General features: G+C 48.2%; 1 protein-coding gene and 1 pseudogene across 4 annotated transcripts in view; one reads left to right on the top strand and one right to left on the bottom strand.

The window, feature by feature from the left end:
• Window positions 1-723: 723 nt before the first annotated feature.
• Window positions 724-15,406, bottom strand: LOC148007921 (large ribosomal subunit protein eL8-like; annotated as a pseudogene).
• The window catches only part of Sh3pxd2a (SH3 and PX domains 2A), a 206,258-nt gene continuing 201,736 nt past the window's right edge, over window positions 15,243-19,764 (top strand). For 3 of the 4 annotated variants that reach the window (NM_001415946.2, NM_001107606.3, XM_087564690.1), the window contains 1 exon segment: window positions 15,389-15,767. In NM_001415946.2, coding sequence (NP_001402875.1) covers window positions 15,696-15,767 — 72 coding nt within the window. In that variant the 5' untranslated portion in view covers window positions 15,389-15,695. 4 annotated transcript variants of the gene reach the window in all.

Raw genomic sequence — 19,764 nt, 5'->3', positions numbered from 1 at the left:
TCAGGAGAAGGCTGGAGGCGCGGGGCTGTAAACCAGAATCTACTGATGACAGGGCAGCCGGAGCGCTGAGTAGCTGCTCTGGAAGGAAGAGGAACCATCATGCTACAGTGACTCAGCCCAGGGAGGATGACAGATGCTGGCTTTCTCCAGAAACTCACATTTCCAGAGGACAGGGGTCCAGTCTACCCCGTCAGTGGGTTCTGTGCCTTTCCTCCTCTGAGACACCCTATAGTTCTGGAACTCAGTGTGCAGATGATGTTTGCCTCAAACTCACAGAGATCTGCCTACCTCTGCCTTACTTAAGTAAAAATAAGGGTTGGTTGTTTAGGAAGAATGACTAACATTTACCAAGGGTTACCGTGTGCCTGCACCATGCTGACCACTTTACGCGAGTATCTCATGATCGCCTGCCAGTGACGCCATAAAGTAAACGTCGACGTCTCCGTTTAACAGGAACAGGGCGTGAAGAATAATGACGAAACAGACATCAAATCGGGGCTCTCGGGACGCAGAGCGCGCATCCCCCTACGTTGCCCTCCTCTGTCCTCTTGTATTCAGAAAAGTCAGGGGGTCATTTTCAAATCGGAGCATTGGGAAAACGTAGCGGTGATGTTCAAATGGAGAAGACATAGTGACGTGTGCTACTTGCTGGTCTGTACTGCGCTGTGACCACACAGTAAGTGCCAGCCACTCTCCTGCGGCAGCGTCTTGGGGGCGCTGGGGTCAGCGCATCAGCGTTGGGGTGCACTCTTCACACTGCGGAGTTTCCAGCTTTGGGGTGTAGTATAAGACTCAGCACGGAGATCCAGAATTAGCTTCTAACTCTTCAGACCGACTGAAGCACCGCTGTTAACATTTCACGGGAGAAAAACACAATAGCTACTCTCAACCGTGTGGTTGGCTAAATATTTATTTTCCTTAAGTGGATTCAGTTCGAATTTGGTTGTTCCCACTGAAAATTTTATAAACCCGAGCAGGCCGAAGTCATACTGCATTTAGTTATATTAGCTGTCTGGACTTTATATAAAAATATAGTAATCGTGGCTGGTTGTGTAGTGCACGCCTTTAACCCCAGCACTCAGAAGGCAGAGGCGAGTGAATCCAGCCTGGTTAGTCTACTGAGCGAGTTCTAGCATGGCCAGGACTATGTAGACTCAAAACCACCCAAACAAAACCAACAAATAAGTAAGCATAAAAATAGTCATCGGACCAACAAGACGGCTCAGGAGATAGAAAAGCTTGAGTTCGATTCCCAGAACCCAGACACTGAGAGGAGGGGACTGAGTGGTTCTGGACTCTTTGTGCTGACCTGACACAGTCTCAGAGTCACAAAGACATGATAATTAAATAAAACAAAAGTTTGAGGTGTGTTGAAAATCCAAATGTGCACTTTTGCAAGATATCTGACACATTAAGAACCTCAAATGTGGGCTGGAGAGATGGCTTAGCGGTTAAGAGCACTGGCTGCTCTTCCAGAGGTCCTGAGTTCAATTACCAGCAACCACATGGTGGCTCACAACCATCTGTAATGGGATTCCATGCCCCTCTTCTGGTGTGTCTGAAGACAGCTACAGTGTATCCTATACCTGAAATAAATAAATAATTCTTTTTTTTTTTTTTTTTTTTTGGTTCTTTTTTTTCGGAGCTGGGGACCGAACCCAGGGCCTTGCGCTTCCTAGGTAAGCGCTCTACCACTGAGCTAAATCCCCAGCCCCTAATTCTTAAAAAAAAAAAAAAAAACTCAAATGTTAGCGACTTACCTCAGTGGTAGATCACTCACGTAGCATATGCAAAGCTCCTAATCACACGAACTCACTCACGAGGCAGGCTGCCTGATGTGGTGTTGCTTGCTTGCTTGCTTTGAGGCAAGAGCTCACCCTCTGTCCCAGGCTGGTCTCAAACCCTTTGATCCTCTTGCCTCAACCCCCGAAGTGCTGGTGGGATTATAGACCTGCACCACCATACCTAAGAAATACCTCATTTTTTTTAAACAGGCTTCATAGACTACCTCGTAAGTTTGTTTCTACTATATCTGAGGGTGTTTTGCTAACCAAAGAGACAGTGAAGCCCTTCACTGACCCCCACACCCTGGAACCAACTTTAGAATGGGTCAGCTGTTAGATATAACTTCAAAGAGAAGTATCTCTTTTTTTTTTTTTTCAAACTTCTGGAAAAACTTCATTGTAAAACGTCAGAGGACGGTAAAGCAAGTCACTTATAAATTTATTTGCAAGGACTTTGTGGAACCAAGTTGCTAGATGTGGCACACTTGGAGCAAAACATGCCGATGGGTTCCTGGCATGACTGAGCAGAACTGTCCTCCACAGCCACCAACTCTGGTTTCTGCACTCATTAAAGCTCATTGTCCCCACTGGCTTTCTGACTTAGCTTATAATAAATGATTTAGAGCCATGAATATTTCAAACACTTCATAGTACAAAGAACAATACAGGAGAGAAACCCTGAATTATATATGCTATAAAACTCATAACCCACTTTTGACAAATATTAAAAGTTTATCACATTCTTTTTTCTCTCTTTGATGCAAAATGTTGCTATGTAGCCCAGGATAGCCTTGAAGCCCAAATTTACTACGTAGCACAGATATACCATCAACTTGCAGCAATCCTTCTGCCTCAGCTTCCCCAAGTGTTGGGGTTACGATTATGTTTGCCGCCATCCCATCCCACCCCGCCAGATTTCAATTACTTTCGGAAAAACCACAGAATGCTACAATTGCAGAATCTGGGGGTGTCGTTCAGTTTTTGGAGTGCTTGTCCCACGTGCGTGAGGCCCCGGTAGCACATAGACCTGAAAATCTTTAAGACAGCTTAAGGCAGCATGATGTCACAAGCCTCCAATCCCAGTGCCCCAGAGGCAGAGACAGGAGGACCAGAGGTCCAGATTCGTCCTTAGCTGTATGATTTTGAGTTTGACACCAGTCCTGGGGTGCATGAAACCTTCTCTCAAAAAAAATTAAAAATAAAACAAGAGCAAACAAAACAGAAGTCCTACAATTACAGGATTCCCAAGTTCTCTTTCTCGCACAAGAGTAACCACTATTTTTTCAGTGTGTGGTTGGGTGTGCCAAAGCACACTTAGAATCCTACCACTTGGTGGCAGAGGCAAGAAGGTCACAAGTTAAAGGCCATCTTGAGAAGAAAAAGGTTTCATTGCAGATAAATTGTTCTCTAAATATATGCATATCATATATCGTGTTTTGCATAATGTATATATCTTTTCAAATTGTGTGTGTGCACATACGTAAGGATGATGTCTATGTGCACACTCTCAGAGGCTAGAGGACTCTGTATCCAACTCTATCACACACTCTGATCTATTTTTTCATGACAAATTCTCCCTCTGATCCTGGAGCTAGGGAGGCAGCCAGAACCCAGAGGTCCTCCTGTCTCCACTCTCCACAGCTCTGAGATTACAGGTTACATGCATAACCACACGCCAGCTTTTGATGTGGGCACAGGGGTTCAAACTCAGGTCCTCAGGCTTATACAGCAAGCTCTCTTACACACTGAGCCATCTCTCCAGTCCCTTCTCACATTGCCTTTACCCAGTAGCATCTACCCGGGGCTTCCTCCGGGCTGATTCAGTCTCTTTTGGCTGAGGTGTAACATCCACACCCTCAACCCACAGCTCCAGTAAGCAGCTCGGAAGCGCTATTTGGGGCAAGCATGGAGGCACTTGGAACCAACTGCACCCTATCAACCAGCCCCCTCCCAGTGCAGTCCTCTCGTCAGCAACTGCTCTTTTGACCTCCGGTACCATAAGTCTAATTTTGTCTAATTTGAACTTAGTACTTACTTATTTAGAAATGGGATCTCAAGTATCGTCAGCTGCAACAAACTTCTGTTCTTCTTCCTACTTCCACCTCCAGAGGGCCGGAGCCCGCAGAAGTGGGTCACCATGGACAGTTTCACCCGGTGCTGGAAACCGAACCCAGAGCTCTGTGCATACTAGGCAAGCACTCTCCCAACTGAGCCATATCCCAGCCTCGTGCTTTGAACTTTATATAAATGGACTCGTGTGCTGTATTCCCTCTGAGTCTTTGCCCCTCAGTGGCATGCCCGTGGGTTTCATCCGTCTCACTGTAGAAGGCTGGAGTTGTCCTTTGTTGATGACATGCAGTCCTCTCTCGGGCCACCGTAACATTACTTATGGATGCACTCATCATCGATGAACGGTAGCACACTTTTAGTTTGGGTAATTGCGAATAATGCTGACATAAACACTTCAACACGATTCATGTGGACGCTTGCACTAACTTCTCTTGGGTCTGTTCCTTGGCGTGAGCTTGCTGGGTCCTCCACAGTACAGGCATATGATGGAGAAATAATACTGCATTTCTACCCAGGACAAGGCCCTTGGTTTTCCTCACCCTTTCTTTTTCTTTAAATTTTGTAATTATATATATATGTATAGGAAACTTAGCATACATTTAACCCAATTAACTGGCAAGTTCTTTTTTTTTATTTATTTATTTTATGTATATGAGTACACTGTAGCTGTCTTCAGACACAGCTGAAGAGGACATCGGATCCTATTAGAGATGGTTGTGAGCCACCATGTGGTTGCTGGGAATTGAACTCAGGACCTCCGGAAGAGCAGTCAGTGCTCTTAACCACTGAGCCATTGCTCCAGCCCAACTGGCAAGTTCTTTAGCCTTTGCCTTTTCCAGCTTAGCAACGCCAGCCACAGGCTTAGGACCCAGGACGCTGCCTCCCCAGTGGCGGTGGATCTCTTCCTATCTGTCATTATAATTGGTCCTAATAGCTTCTACCAGCTTAGCCAGAGCACCCTTGTCTTCCGAGTTCACCTGTGTGAAGGTAACAGTGGTGCACGTCTCCCTGTGGACCAGGCGCTCCAGCCTGGCCTTTCCCGTGATGATGCAGTAGGGCACCCCCATCTTTCAACACAGGGCAGGCAGGAAAACCACCAGCTCAATGGGGTCTACATCATGGGCAGTCACCACCAGCTGAGCCTTCTTGTTCTCCACCAAGGTGGTGACTGTGTTGACCCCTGCTGGGAGGACAGGTGGTCTCTCAGTTGGGACGTCCCCCTTGTCAGCAGCTTTCTTCTCAGCACGGGCCAGCAGCCTCTGCTTCTTCTCCTGCTTTGTCTCTGGTCTGTACTTGTGGGCGAGCTTAAGCAGCTGAGTCGCTGTTTGCCTGTCTAGGGCCTGGGTGAGCTGGTTGATGGCAGGAGGTAACTTTGAGCCGCTTATAGAGGGTGGCTCTTTGCTGCTGCAGCCTGATGTAGCGGGGCCATTCGACGAAGTGTGTGGGATCTCTTTTGGGCTGGAAAGACAACAGCAGGTGGGTCAGCTCCCCACATATGCACTCTTATGTCACAAGTGACATGTATATTAGTACTTCATAGATTTTAGAAGAGACCAAGAGAATCTCTTGTTTCCTTATAGCATCCAAAGCCTATTAATTGTGTGGTTTTTTTAAAATATGTAAGTCAATGAGAAAATCAGAACTCTGGAAGTTATGTTTCAATTGACAACGTTCTCTTCACTTTAAAAAAAATACTCTGCCTAAGAGTCATGGGACGCCTTAGTTCAGATTTGCTGTATGTTAGATGCTACGCTTAGCGCTGGGAGTGTGTAGCATTTAATCAAGCCCAGGCCATCTTTCTTGTCCTAGAAATCGGCATCTGGATGTTTTATCGATATCACTGCTTTCTTTCAAAGTTTTCTGCAGGGTTTCCTGGCTCTCTATGGTGAAAAATTTCCATTTTGCTCCTAAACTCCTGGACAGGTCACTTCAGTTGTACTAGACAACATAGACAAACGGCCAACCATCTTGGCTTAAAAGAATGGGGTTTTTCCAAGGGCCTGTGGGTGTGAGCACTCCAGTTCTCACCACGAAGGCCAGCATCAAGTGGGTGTAAAGAAGGAGGCACGCACTTAACAGAAAACTTATTTCTCGTAGCCTTTAACGAATGCTGAACAGACACTCAGAGTAGCAAGCTAAAAGGGCCCGAATGTAATCGTTTTCCGTTGCATAATTTATTGCCAGCCAGACTGAGCTCCACGAGGGAATGGCACTCCATTTGTGAGATTAAAGATACGAGCACTTGGGGCTGGGGATTTAGCTCAGTGATAGAGCGCTTACCTAGGAAGCGCAAGGCCCTGGGTTCAGTCCCCAGCTCCGAAAAAAAGAACCAAAAAAAAAAAAAAAAAGATACGAGCACTTTCCCACTACAGTTTCTAGCAGGACGCACGGTGGGACTTGGTAAGCAGCACACACACCCCTCCCCTACAGCTCCCCATCATGCACAGGACTCTTGGCACTTGCACAGTGTGCCGGGCGACCAGCCCTGCCCCTGCCTGTGACAGCCTTTTAGTCAGCAGCAGCACTCCAGTTGCAAGGCCAGTATGCAGAAGAGTACAGCCTGCCGCTGGTTCCTTGGAAGGACAAATTTATTTTAAGAACATCCATGGGCTAAAATGCCTCTCAATAAGATAGTGAACCAGAAAACTGACTACTCTCAGAGGAAGAGAGAGGCAGACGGACAGACAGGCTGACTGACTGACACAGATACAGACACAGACACAGACACACACACACACACACACACACACACACACACACACACACACACACGGCAGGGAATGATGGAAATATATCCAAAAAGGTAGGAAACATTTGATTTCTAGAAAAGTAAAAATAATGATCTAAAAACGAAAGCATCATTAACACCCCCCCCCCCAAAAAAAAACATCTTTCAGGACTTTATAAGTGTGAAACCATGATTGGACACCATGACCAAGAGCTGCGATTGTCCTTATCACCATGATTCCCGAGGTCCCCACCAAACAGGCCGTTCTGCAGGTACAGTTCCCTGGATTCTTCATGAAGACCATGATTGAAGTCCAAGCTGGGTGACCTGAAAAACCTCAGATCCCTCCCCGCCAGCCAGGCACCTGTGCTGAGAAACAACCCATCTATCTTTCATTCTGCAAATGTGCATTGTGGGATGGGGGGGGCTTAGTTTACATCTTAGATCTTTTAAGATGTAGAACTTTCCATTCTCACCCTGAGAGATTACACATTGGAATACGTTGGTTCTGCTTAAACAACGTTTGCCGCTATTATAATTTTGTATTTATTTTTATGACTTTGTAATGTGCATCTGAATGTCTGGCCTTCGTTGGTGCCCACTGATGCCAGAAGAGGATATTGTAATCCCCTGGGGCTGGAGATGGATGTGAGCCACCACATGAGTGCTGGGAATTGAACCTGGGTCCTCTGGAAGAGTGGCTTGTACTCTTGTACCACTGAGCCATCTCTCCAGCCTCCTTCTAGGATACTTTTGAACAATGCTTGTCTTTTACAAAGCCATACAATTATTTTTTTTTAAGATTTATTTATTTATTATATATAAGTACACTGTAGCTGTTCAGACACACCAGAAGAGGGCACCAGATCTCATTACAGATGGTTGTGAGCCACCATGTGGTTGCTGGGATTTGAACTCAGGACCTCTGGAAGAGCAGTCAGTGCTCTTAACCGCTGAGCCATCTCTCCAGCCCCCAGCCATACAGTTCTTAAATGACAATTTGCCTCTGACTGCTGCCCCAGTTCCTAGTAGAGTGGGTGTCTTGTGTTGGTAACTTAACAAAACTTTTTAGTGGATAAATAAATTATCAGGCCGGGGAGATGGCTGAGTAAATGTAGATGCACTAGGTCAAGCCAGCTGACCTAATTTCCATCCCAATACCACAGGGTGGGAGAGAACTGACTCCCACAAGCTGTCCTCTTACCGCCATGCCCCACCTCAATAAACAAATGCAAAAAAAGATTAATTAACTGGTTAAAGAAGCCCTCTAAAAGGTGAACAGCAATTTAGTAGCTGTATTTGGGATATATGAACCTCTTTCCTCTAATTCTCTAATTAGTTTGCTTCTGGTAAAGTTTCTTCTACCTAACTCAACCCAATGATACTTGCTTGTGTCAGGATGAACACATGACCCAACCTGAGCCAATCAGCTTCTTCCTTCATAGTAAACGTGGAACTGGACTCCTGGGGCAAGCCATGAGCCTTGGATGTATCCGGATGAGGGGTTGGCGGATGCCGGTGGAGAGGAAGTTTCCCACCCCTCTGTAAAGAAGCAGAAAAACAAAAGTCAGCAGTCAGAAAGTAAAACAAGAAGCCTGGTGTAATACAGCAGTCCTCACTTGGAAGGCGAAAGGGGAGGATCACAGGAACACATGCACACAGTGCGGGGAGGGGATAAAACAGGCACACAGCACTAAATGGAGACAAGAGATCGTGCTTGTATTCTCAAAGATTTGCCTCTTTATTCAAGATGTCCAGGTGTCTGTGACTCCATGAGAAACTGCTATTATATGTTGTAAATACATACAGAGTCTGTGGTGGTTTCAATAAAAATGCCCCCTGCAGACCCAGAGCATAGGGAGTGGCACGATGAGGTGTGGCCTTGTTAGAGGCAGTGTGTCACTGTGGGGGCAAGCTTTGAGGTCTCAGATGCTCAAACCATGCTCAGGTCATCTCTTCCTGCTGCCTGTCTATCCCGACGACGTAGAACTGTCGGCTCGCTCTCCAGTACCATGTGTGCCTGGATGCTGCCATGCTTCCCCACCATGATGATAAGGGACTGAACCTCTGAGCTGCAAACCAGTCCCAGCGAAATGTTTTCCTTTACAGAAGCTGCCATGGTTCAGAGTATCTCTTCACACCAATAATACCCTAACTAAAACCAAGTCCCACCCCGTCCTCCGTTAGACAACTCCACCCAGCGTAAACCTGAGTCCTAACAAAGACACACCCCGTGACTATTTCCGGAAGGAAGATAAACCAGGTCGATTAATCAGGTTGATCACACACCTCTGGCAGATTAGTTCCTGATGACAACCCAGATCTCAGCCAGACCAGGTCCGATGCTAAGCCTTTCTCTGCCTTTGTTACCTATTGGGTAAGAAATAAGCCAGCTTTGGGGAGAGCTTCTGCTTTATAGGGGGTGGGGCTTATGCTGAAGTCAGACTTGCCCTTGAGAGTCTCAAATCTTTTACTTGAAAACGAACAAACTCATGGGTTCAGACAGGACAAACAACAGCGATTTCAAAAATATTTCTGAATAGAGAAATGAAAGAAAATGAATGGGGGTGGAGTCAAAGTTAAACTTTTTTTAAAAATTTGTAACCTCAGGCTATATTTTTTTAAAAAGGAAAAAAAATGCCTTTAAAATTCCCCAGTGAGGGCTGGAGAGATGGCTCAGCGGTTAAGAGCACCGACTGTTCTTCCAGAGGTCCTGAGTTCAATTCCCAGCAACCACGTGGTGGCTCACAGCCATCTGTAAAGGGATCCGATGCCCTCTGCTGGTGTGTCTGAAGATAGAGACAGTGTGCTCATATACATAAAATAAATATTTCCTTAAAATTCCCCAGTGGATCTCTCTCTCTCTCTCTCTCTCTCTCTCTCTCTCTCTCTCTTTCTCTCTCTCTTTTCATTTGTCATTTAGTGGCCAAGTCAGGGTTTGCTGGCTTCTGGAAAAATCCAGGGGAATTGTGAAAATGAAAATGTAAGGTTGTTTGTGGTTAAAATAGAAGTATACAGAATAATCTTTCATACCGAGAGGACACTGGGCATTCATTTGCCCGTGTTAGTTAGGGTTACTACCACCGTGGTGAAACACCATGTCCAAAAGCCACTTGGGGAGGAGACCCACTGGGGCTTACACTTCCACATCACTGACCATCACTAAAGGAAGTCAGTACTGAAACTCTAACAGGACAGGAACCTGGAGGCAGGAGCTGATGCAGAGGCCATGGAGCGGTGCTGCTTACTGGCTTGCTCTCCATGGCTTGCTTGGCCCATTTCCTTAAGGAACCCAAAACCACCAGCCCAGGGATGGTATCACTCACAAAGGGCTGGGCCTCACCATCAGTCACTAATTAAGGAAGTTCCTCACTGTCAGCTCTTCCCTCCCTTCAGATAACTCTAGCTTAGCCAATACCGTTGAGTAGCTGAGATCAGACACCATGGGATCATCCGCATCTTCATTTCTGAAGGCCTTGAAACGGAACGCACTAGTCTGGGGACCAGATGTCTGGGCAGGGTTAGGGATGCAGCCTAGAGTTACAGAATAATATTTTTCCCCTCTATGAATCTAATTGTGTTTTTGGCTTCTTTGGTTGTTCAAGCTACCAGATTTCCTTCTGGTATTCTGGGAGCCTGGTCATTTTCTGAGGCTAGAATTCCAAGTGGTTCTATCAAAAAAAAAATCTGCATAATAATTTTTAGAGCAGGAGTCTGAGGCCCTTCATAGCACCGTGTGAAGCAGCAGACGGAGTCCTGCCGGGGGAAGGTTCTGTGTGGGACATCAGGAAGAGGTGACTTTCACCAGCTGATGGCTCGGCAAGTGGCCACACCTTGTTATCAGGTCTGCAATTAGCCGTGGGGCCGTGCCAAGAGAGAAGCTCTGGTGCCCTGTCTTTTTCCATGTCCAGCAACCGAGAAAGCAGAAGCCTATGAAGGGCAACCACATACACCGATGGCAGGGACAGCCACTGTAGTGTAGCCACTGTAGACACCAGCATGGAAGTTCCTCAAAAAACTAAAACTGGGGGCTGGGGATGTGGCTCAGTGGCAGAGCGCTCGCCTAGGAAGCGCAAGGCCCTGGGTTCGATCCCCAGCTCCGGAAAAAAGAACCAAAAAAAAAAAAAAAAAAAAAACCCAACTAAAACTAGACTGTTTAGTGCAACTGAGCTATACTCCATTTCTGGGTAGTCACCCAGAGGACTCCAAGCAACTTCACAGAGGTGGTACACACCTATGTGTACTGTAGCCTTCTTCACAGAAGCTAGTTTATTAAAGCAACTTATGTATCCAGCGTCAAAGGAAGGAGCAAAGAAAGCAGATGCCTATGCAGGAGAATGATCCAGAGACAAGACTCATGCTACTTGCAGGAAGATGGCGGCACCTGGAGCTCGTTTTGACAAACAAGTTGAGTCAGTCTCATTAAGACAGACATCTGTGCTTTTCCTCATAGGTGATTTCTAGATCTTATATAGGTATATAAAATCACACGCACATACACATATGTCTACATGACATGGAACTAGAACTGTCTGGGGCAGTGGCTCTCAACCTGTGGGTCGTATATCAGATATCTTGCTTATCAGATATTTACAATTCATAACAGTAGCAAAATCACAGTTATGAAGCAGCAATAATAATTTTTTTTTATATTTCTTTTTTTTTTTTTTTAGTTCTTTTTTTCGGAGCTGGGGACCGAACCCAGGGCCTTGCGCTTCCTAGGCAAGCGCTCTACCACTGAGCTAAATCCCCAGCCCCAGCAATAATAATTTTATGGTTGGGGGTCACAACATGAAAAACTGTATTAAAGAGGCATGGTATTAGGAAGGTTGAGAACCACTGGTCTAGGGGGACAAAGAGGTCAGGGATTATAGGGGGTAACACACTTAATGTCTAATACATATTTGTATAAGAATGTCCTTGTGTAACATAGGACCATATACAATGAATATTCCCAATGAAAAATATTTTAGTTAAAAAAACAAACTGTCAGTGTGTGTGCCCATGAATGAATGCATGTGTTTCCATGTGTCTCTCATGTAGCTAAGTCTAGCCTTGAACTCTTTTTTTTTTTTAAAGATTTATTTATTTATTTATTATATATAAGTACACTGTAGCTGTCTTCAGACACACCAGAAGAGGGCATCGGATCTCTTTACAGATGGTTGTGAGCCACCATGTGGTTGCTGGGAATTGAACTCATGACCTCTGGAAGAGCAGTCGGGTGCTCTTAACTGCTGAGCCATCTCTCCAGCCCTAGCCTTGAACTCTTGATCCTTCTGTCTGTACCCCTCCCAAGTACTAGCATCAAGGGCTGTACCATTTTACCAGCTGGGTATGGTGGTGCATACCTTTAATTCCAGCAATGGGGAGCCTGAGGCAGGTGGGGCTCTGTGAGTTTGAGGTTAGTCTGATCTACAGGGTGAGGTCTAGGAGATCCAGGGCTACATAGTGAGGCCTTGTCGGAGGGTTAGAGAGATGGGCCAGCACGTAGGAGTGCTAGCTGCTCTTCCAGGGGACCCAGGTTTGAATCCCAGCATTCACATGGCAACTCACAACTGTGTATAACCAAAGTCCCAGGGGTTCGATGATCTTTGGCCTTCCTGTGCACTCATGTGATACGCAGACACAGAGGCAGATAAAACACATACACGAATTAAATAAATGTGTGTTGTTTAAAAGAGAGACAGAGAGAGCAAGAGAGAGAGAGAGAGAGAGAGAGAGAGAGAGAGAGAGAGAGAGAGAGAAGTAGGAGGAGGAGGAAGAGGAAGAAGAGGAGGAAGAGGAGGAGGAGGAGGAGGAGGAGGAGGAGGAGGAGGAGAAGAAGAAGAAGAAGAAGAAGAAGAAGAAGAAGAAGAAGAAGAAGAAGAAGAAGAAGAAGAAGAAGAAGAAGAAAAGGAAAAAAAATCAAGCCAGCAAACGACTTTCTTGAGAAATTGACTTCACTTTCTATTCCAGACCCAGGGAGCCAGGAGCGTCCTCTGGATATGTCCCTAAACACAAGTTAGTCGTTAGGGCCAGGTCTAAGTTGTAAGACGGGCAGGGGGAGAAACTGAGCAAGAAGTGTGAACCCTGGCAGGTTTCTCACATCAAGCCCCGCATGTTCCCATCAGGGGTCAGCCAGGGTCTGGAGGGCAGATGTTGCCCCCTCTGGCAGTTGGAGGTAACAGAGTCGATATCACCTTGGCCTGGAGGGAGCCCCAATTTCACTCAAATTTGCACACCTCTAGGTGAGACCTCATTCTGCAGAGAAGTTATCCACCATCATCGAACATGCCTAGAAGGGGACTAACTAGAAAGATTCCCCAGAGTGCTCCAAGGTCACAAGGCTGGCTTAGGGTGGAGCTGGGATGGGAACCCAGGTTGGATAAGGCAGGTCTGAGACCATTCTCCATCTCTTCTGTATAGCACTTAAGAGCTGCCACATTTACAACTGCCTGCTGTGTTCTCAATCATTCAAAAAGCCAACCATCGAGTGCTGGAGTGAAGTGTGCATACACAATCCTACTGGGGTGGGGGGTGGGGGACAGGTGGCAGGGGGCAGAAAATGTTTCAGTCAGCAAGGTGTTTTTGTGCTCTGTGTAAAGGCTATCCTTGTGCTATTTGAGTGCTAGTTTCTCTGCTCTCATAGCTTAAAGATTTATTATTTACTTTATTTATATAAGTACACTGTCGCTCTCTTCAGACACACCAGAAGAGGGTATCGGATCCCTTTACAGATGGTTGTGAGCCACTGTGTGGTTGCTGGGACTTGAACTCAGGACCTCCAGAAGAGCAGTCAGCACCCTTAACCACTGAGCAATCTCTCTGGTCCCTGCCCTCATATCTTATTTCCATCCTGACACAGCATTGCAATGCTTACTTAGGTCAAGAATCTCTCGTCTCAAGTTTGTGTAAACAAGTCATCATCTACTTTCTGCCTTGTCGATAAATGCTGATGCAGTATCAGAGATGACTTGGGGCTGGGCTGGCATCCTCCCACCTTCGGTAGCTCAGGGCTGAGCATAGATTCTGGGTGAAGCCTTGTTCGCCAAGCCAGACTCAGCTCCGACATTCCCTGTCAACCAAATACCCCTGCCTGCCCCAGAGGAGTGCTTTCTTCTTGCCTCCTACCAGCACCAGCAAGGGTTTTCCATTACTGTTCTCTGAGATAGAGAAGCCCCATGCCTGGTGTCAAGACTCCTGCATCCATCTGGTTTGTGTGTGCTTAGTTGTGTATGTGTCTATGTACATGTGTATGTGTGTGCTTCCGTGCAAGATGTCTGATATCCACCTTATTCCTTGAGGCATGATCTCTCCTGAACCCATAACTTATTGTTTCTGTGGCTAGATGGCTGACCATCAAACCCCCAAATCTTCATAACTCCATCTCATACAGTGCTAAAGTCACAGGTTCGAGGCTACACCTGGCTTTTATCCTAGTACCAAGGAATCTGAACTCTGGTAGTCATGTTTGCCCAGCCAGCACTCTTTAAAATGTTATGTGTTTAAGTGTTTTGCCCACATGTATGTATGTATATGCACCACGCTGGGTGCCCAAAGAGGTCAGAAGAGGGCGTCTGATCCTGTGATGGTGGTTGTGAATCATTGGGGAACTGAACACGAAGCCATCAAGCCATCGTTTCTTCAGCCCCCTCAGCCAGTGCTTTTCCTGAAGAAAATGCAGAAGTCTCAGAACGGCCCAGGGCTCTGCCAAGGAAAAAAAAAGTCACCAAAATCCTTTGCCCACATTTCGGATGCTTTCCATGAGTCCCCAAGCACAAAACACAAAACATTACTGTATTGTGAAACAATTGGATTCGTTTTGAAAACACCTACTCCGTTAAATATTTGAAAGTAGAACAGGGGGGAAAAAGATGAAGTGCGATGTGTCTCTTCTGTGTGTGGTGGTGGTGGGGCTAAGTTGAATTGAGTAAAATTGAGCTTCAAGACTTGGAAAGTCGGCTTTCCAGACTAGAGGGAGTGATGATGAGGAAGCGTGAGCCTGGAGCTAAAGACTATCTGGTTCCCAGCACAGTGGATTTTTCCCACCATTGTGTGCTCCTTTGCCGGTTGCCAGCCCTGGGAGAGTCCCCGGGGAGCCCGGACTTAAGGCTAAAGTGGTGTTTGTAACCTTGTCATTGGGAAATTATGTCGCAGCTTAGTTACACAGGCCCTGATCGATGACGGAGGCAGCAGCAGATCAATAGATCCCATTTCCGGGGAGAAGTTACCCGTGGTGACCTGCAGGGGGGCAGGTGGTTCATCAAAAGAAGGCTGGCTTGAAAGATTTAATGCTGGTCTCTTTTCCATCCCCGTCTCCTTTTGGAGGGAGCTGTAGGCAGTAACAGGCGGGTAATAAACTACTTTTCCTTAAAGAGATCTGAGGAGATGGCAGTGGTACAAGGGACAGAAAGGTGGCCACAGATCCTCTGGGAGACCGAAAGCCAGGATGGGGGCGCTCTGGGCTCACTTTCCCTGAGCCTCCTCCCTCCAAAGCTACCCTGAGTTTGGGGACTGAGCAGAGTAGCCCTTCCAGGCCTGGCAGGGTTGCAGCCCCTCGCCGTCCGCCCGAGCCCCTCCCCCGGCCCGGAGCCCCTCCCCGCGCTTCCCCTCGCCGCGCTCCCCTCCCTTCCCTTCCCCTCCCTTCTCTGCTCGCCCTGCCTCCGCCTCCTGCGCCCACAGCGCCGGCCAGCGCCGAGCCCCCAGGAGCCCGAGCGCGGCCCAGGGGCGCCGCCGGCCCCTCCCCGGCGCGCTGACAGCAGGCCCGGCCCCCGCCCCGTACCCTCGCCGGCGGGACACACCCCCAGCCCTCCTCTGCGCCGCCAGTTCCCGCCGGCCCCATCGGGCGGCAGAGAGAGCGGGCAGGCGAGCGGAGCGCGGCGGCGCGGGAGGGAAGGGGCGCGCGGCAGGCCCACGGGAGCAGCCTGGGGTGCACGGAGCCCTCGTGCCCTCCGGGACAGTCGCCTGCCTGGGAGTCGCAGCTGTGGACGTCGGGAGTCTCGGTGGCGACTAGCGCGTGGGGCAGGGGTGGCGCGTAACCGCAGGGACCCGTGCAACGGGAGAAGGAGCCGGAACCCGGCCAGGATGAGAAGGTGAAGCCGCCGGGGGGCGCCACTCGCTTTGTGGGGAAGATGCTCGCCTACTGCGTGCAAGATGCCACCGTGGTGGACGTGGAGAAGCGGAGGAACCCCTCTAAACATTACGTGAGTACTGCTTCCACCGACTCCGGCAAGGGGCTGGCCAGTCTCGGAGAGCCATGCCCCCAGGGGCAGCCTTTGGCTCCAGAGTTTGTTCACAGGGCTGTGATCTCTAGGGAAGACTTTTCTGTCCTTCTTCTACTCCCCTGTCCCGGGTTTCTTTTTTTGGCATTGCAATTGGCAAGTGGCTGCCCTTGTCTGTTACAACGGTGAAGTCATGTGTCCGCCCGCTGCTTGGATGGATGGTGGGGGAAGCTTTCGTCAGCCCCTTGCAGAGCAGTCCCTTTGGGAAAGAGCATCTTCGTCGCGCTCCCTAGGGGCGCGGGACACTCACGCACTCGGCCTGGGATGCTTTTAATTTTTTGACCGGAGACCCACGCTTCTCTTTCTGCCTTCCACGTTTGCTACTCTGCCTGCACCGGCTGGGGACAGAGGAAGCGCGTTGCCCCCTGCCCCCTCTACTCTTCGTTTCGAGCTTTGATTTCCTTCTTAAAACCATTGTGTCCCGCGGTGTGAGGAGAATTGTGGCTTTTCCTTTTATCCCTCCTCTGGACGTGACCCTTCGCCGGGGTCATTTCCTCGTAAGTGATGCTCTGACTCCAGACACGAGTAGGCAAATGTGGTCTGTGGTCTCGGAGGCACGGTTGACTGCCCCGCCGCCCCTCCCCCTTCCTTACCCAAACTTAATGAGAAGAGGCTAAGGTTGACCAGCTGGACTTCAGAGTGTGTGACAGTCCCCTTTCATCTCAGCCGGTCCTGTCTTCCAATCCTTTACACCTTTGAAAGAAAACACTGCGTCCTTCCGAATTGTTTGTTCCCTTAAGATGGCTTGCTGAGCTCTGCTCCTGGACTCCAGATAGAAGAGACTCACAGTTTTAAAGTACCCAAAACACAGAAAACACAGGGACAGTAGGGCAGCCTCTTATTTGCAAATTAGGCATTTAAAGGAGCGTTTAGAATGCTCAAAGCATTAATTTTAACAATTAAAACGGGCTGTCGGTTGCTGCCCAAGATTGCACATTAGTCTCTAAAGTGCCTTCTAGTTCCCTGTTGAAGGGAGGCTGGGGTTTGTGGTGTAATACCAGCCCGGGGCTACTCTTTCTGCCAGGATCACAGCAGACTTGAAGGCAGAGTTCTGTACAGTTGACTAGTGGGGCTGGACTCAGGTTGGGAAGAAGGTGAGAGTGGTCAGACCGGAGGGTCAGATCTGTGGTGGGCGATCCCTGACACAGTCAGAGATCCTTTCCAATTGTGTAGTCTGGTGTTGAAAGCCATTACAAAAAAAATCAAAACAAAAACACCCCACAATTCTTTTAGGATCCGAGGAGGTGGCTAAGTAGCAGAGTCCTTGACTAGCAAGTTCGAGGTACTTCTAGTACCACATTGAGAGGGGGAGGGGAAGGGGGAGGGGTAGGGGAAGATGGAGAGGGGTAGAAGAGAGAGAGAGAGAGAGAGAGAGAGAGAGAGAGTGTTTGTGTAGGGCTTAGATGACCAGGTGGCCACCCTGCTCCAAGGGCTGGTGTCTATTTGCAGGTCTCTGGGTTTCGTATGTGCTGCCAACCATCTTGGTCACTTTGGGGGGCCACTGTAGACTGTCTTAAAGATTTTTTTCAGCCTTCAGTTGAGGCTGGTACTGCTTTCAACAGATAACTGTCTCTGCCCTGAGACCCTAGCAGGTGCTTTTCCAGCTCCGGATTGTACACAAAGCATCCAATTTAGCTTTGATCAGCTATGCCCAAGGTTCCAATGTAAGACGCACTGGCAACAGAGTAGCGGCTAACAAGACCAAGACCTGTTGTTAGAAGTATGGAAACTGTTTGGTTTCCTTAAATGGCTCACCCACTCACTGTGCAACACTGTATACATTCTTTAAAACTTCATGGGGCCTTGTATTGAAAAAAATTCAGTTCTTTTATGTGTCCGGGCGTTTTGCTTGCACGCATGTCTGTGCACCACTTGCTCGCAGTACCTACAGAAAGCCAGGAGAGGGCGTAGGATTCCCTGGATCTGGAGTTACAAACAGTTGTGAGCTATTTTGTGGGTGCTGAAAATTGAACCCGGGTCCCCTGCAAGAGTTGCCAGTGCTTGTAACTGCTGAATCATCTCCCCAGTCCTAGTTTCCTTACTTTTAAAGTGAGGGTATTAATATTATGTATTTCATAGGGCTGTCAGGAGATGAGATGACATCACCCCTGGGAAGGACTTAGCCCAGTTCTGAGTACACACTGAGTACTCATCAAATATTAGCTAACTGTTGGCAAGAATCTGACAAAGAAAGTTCCTGAAAACCAGCTATTAAGGGTCTGACCGAGAGGAAGAGAGACTTGGCGTTTTTAAGATTGATAATAAAGTGTACTGTGTGGAAAATACAAAAGAAGTCCTGTCCACTTCCCTTGGAATGATCATTTCCTCCCTTTCTACAGACAGAGTGTTTCCTGGGTCATCTCCACTTCTGTGTGAGAATGAATGGATGATGTGATCCTTGGGGCAGAGAGTGACGTCACCTAGCAGATGGGATCACACAGAGTTCTAGAAAACAATGAATGGAGTGTGCTATATGTTGTGGCTTTGTGGAGCTGGCTGGGGCGGATGGCTCATTTGGTGCAACCCTTTACTTACAGATGAGGGAACACAGAGCCAGGTGGGTTACTTACAGAGTAGCTACTCACAGCACTGGGGCTAACCGGCTTTCCAGCCTGTGGTGTGGGCTTTGTCCACTGAAGGTACCCCAAGTCTGGTTGAAGTCAACAAAGAAGAAAGATACATCGCTACACATTTTGGGCACTGATACATAACCCAGGGGTGCCCAATAGTTGAAAGAGTCCAGTAGGGCTCTGAGGCAGCCCTCTCTCTTTTTGACCCCTTGTATAGTAGATACCCCACACGGAAGGGCAGGTGTTGTGGATGAGGCATTCCGGTGTAGTTAGCTGGCAGGACAAGTTGGACCCAAGTCACATATGTCTGTTAAACCTTACACTGAGGAAGCACCGATGGAGTACCGAGCCTGTGCTTTGGTGAATTGCAGAGCGGAGTTTTTTATGGATGTGCACATTAGCCAGAGCTTGCAGATGAGGGAAGCTTGGAGCCCACGCAGGAGGAGCAGCACTGGCTTCAGAACACTGGGAACACATGCAAAGGTTCTCTCAGGACACCCAGCAGAGGGTGTGCACATCTCCACAAGGAGCGGGGGCTGTGGGGCTGGAGGGGTGTTTCTGTGCCTTGGGTCTGTTTATAAAAGGCAGACAAGTAGCTTCCATCTTCCATGGTGTTCATGGTGCAGCCAGCGCTTCCTTCCTCTCTGTCAGCCCCTGCCTCGGGTGGGGCTGGGAAGTGTGAGAGCAGCTGTTGCTTGGGTCAGTCTTCCTGCCTGGGAGCTGGGCTCCTGTCCTAGCGCTCAAGAGCTGTTCCTTGGGAGACCTTAGGTAAACTGGCTTTGGCCTCAGACCCTGTGTCTTAAAGATGGCCCTGCAGGTGCCACATGCAAGCCGCAGCTGCCTCTATTGGAGGGTTTGCTGATGTGAGTTGGAGAGCACAGAGTTCTTTGCACTCACAGGTGTGTATAGGTGTGTTTGGGGCCATATGGTGGCAGGGAGAAGCTTGTTTATCCAAAGCAAAGGAGACGTTATGTCTGTTTGGATTTGGGAGGTGTCCTGCTTTCACAGTCATTTCCTTTCCTGAGTGTTTATTTCAGACAAATACCAGTCGTGAATGCGCTGATCCTCCACAGGACTCTGGGAAATACAAAGAATAGCCAGTGTCAGCAGCTACTTCTACGGTACCCAATGCTAACAGGCGTGCTCTCCTGTTGGTTCATTTACTGTAGAGTGTATGTGTGTGTGTGTGTGTGTGTGTGTGTGTGTGTGTGTGTGTGTGTGTGTGTGTGTGTTGCTTTGATCTTACTACACATGGATTGACCAAAGCTTGGTGACGTTAACTAGTTGCTTGGACTCCCCCACTCAGCCTCAATGGGATCTGAGTAAACACAGCTTAATTTTACTTCCCA

The sequence above is a fragment of the Rattus norvegicus genome, chromosome 1 (genome assembly GCF_021556685.1).
Source record: "Rattus norvegicus strain SHRSP/BbbUtx chromosome 1, alternate assembly SHRSP_T2T, whole genome shotgun sequence".
NCBI lineage: Eukaryota > Metazoa > Chordata > Mammalia > Rodentia > Muridae > Rattus > Rattus norvegicus.
The sequence above is the reverse complement of the archived record's forward strand: the minus strand, read 5'-3'. Positions and strand labels throughout refer to the sequence as shown.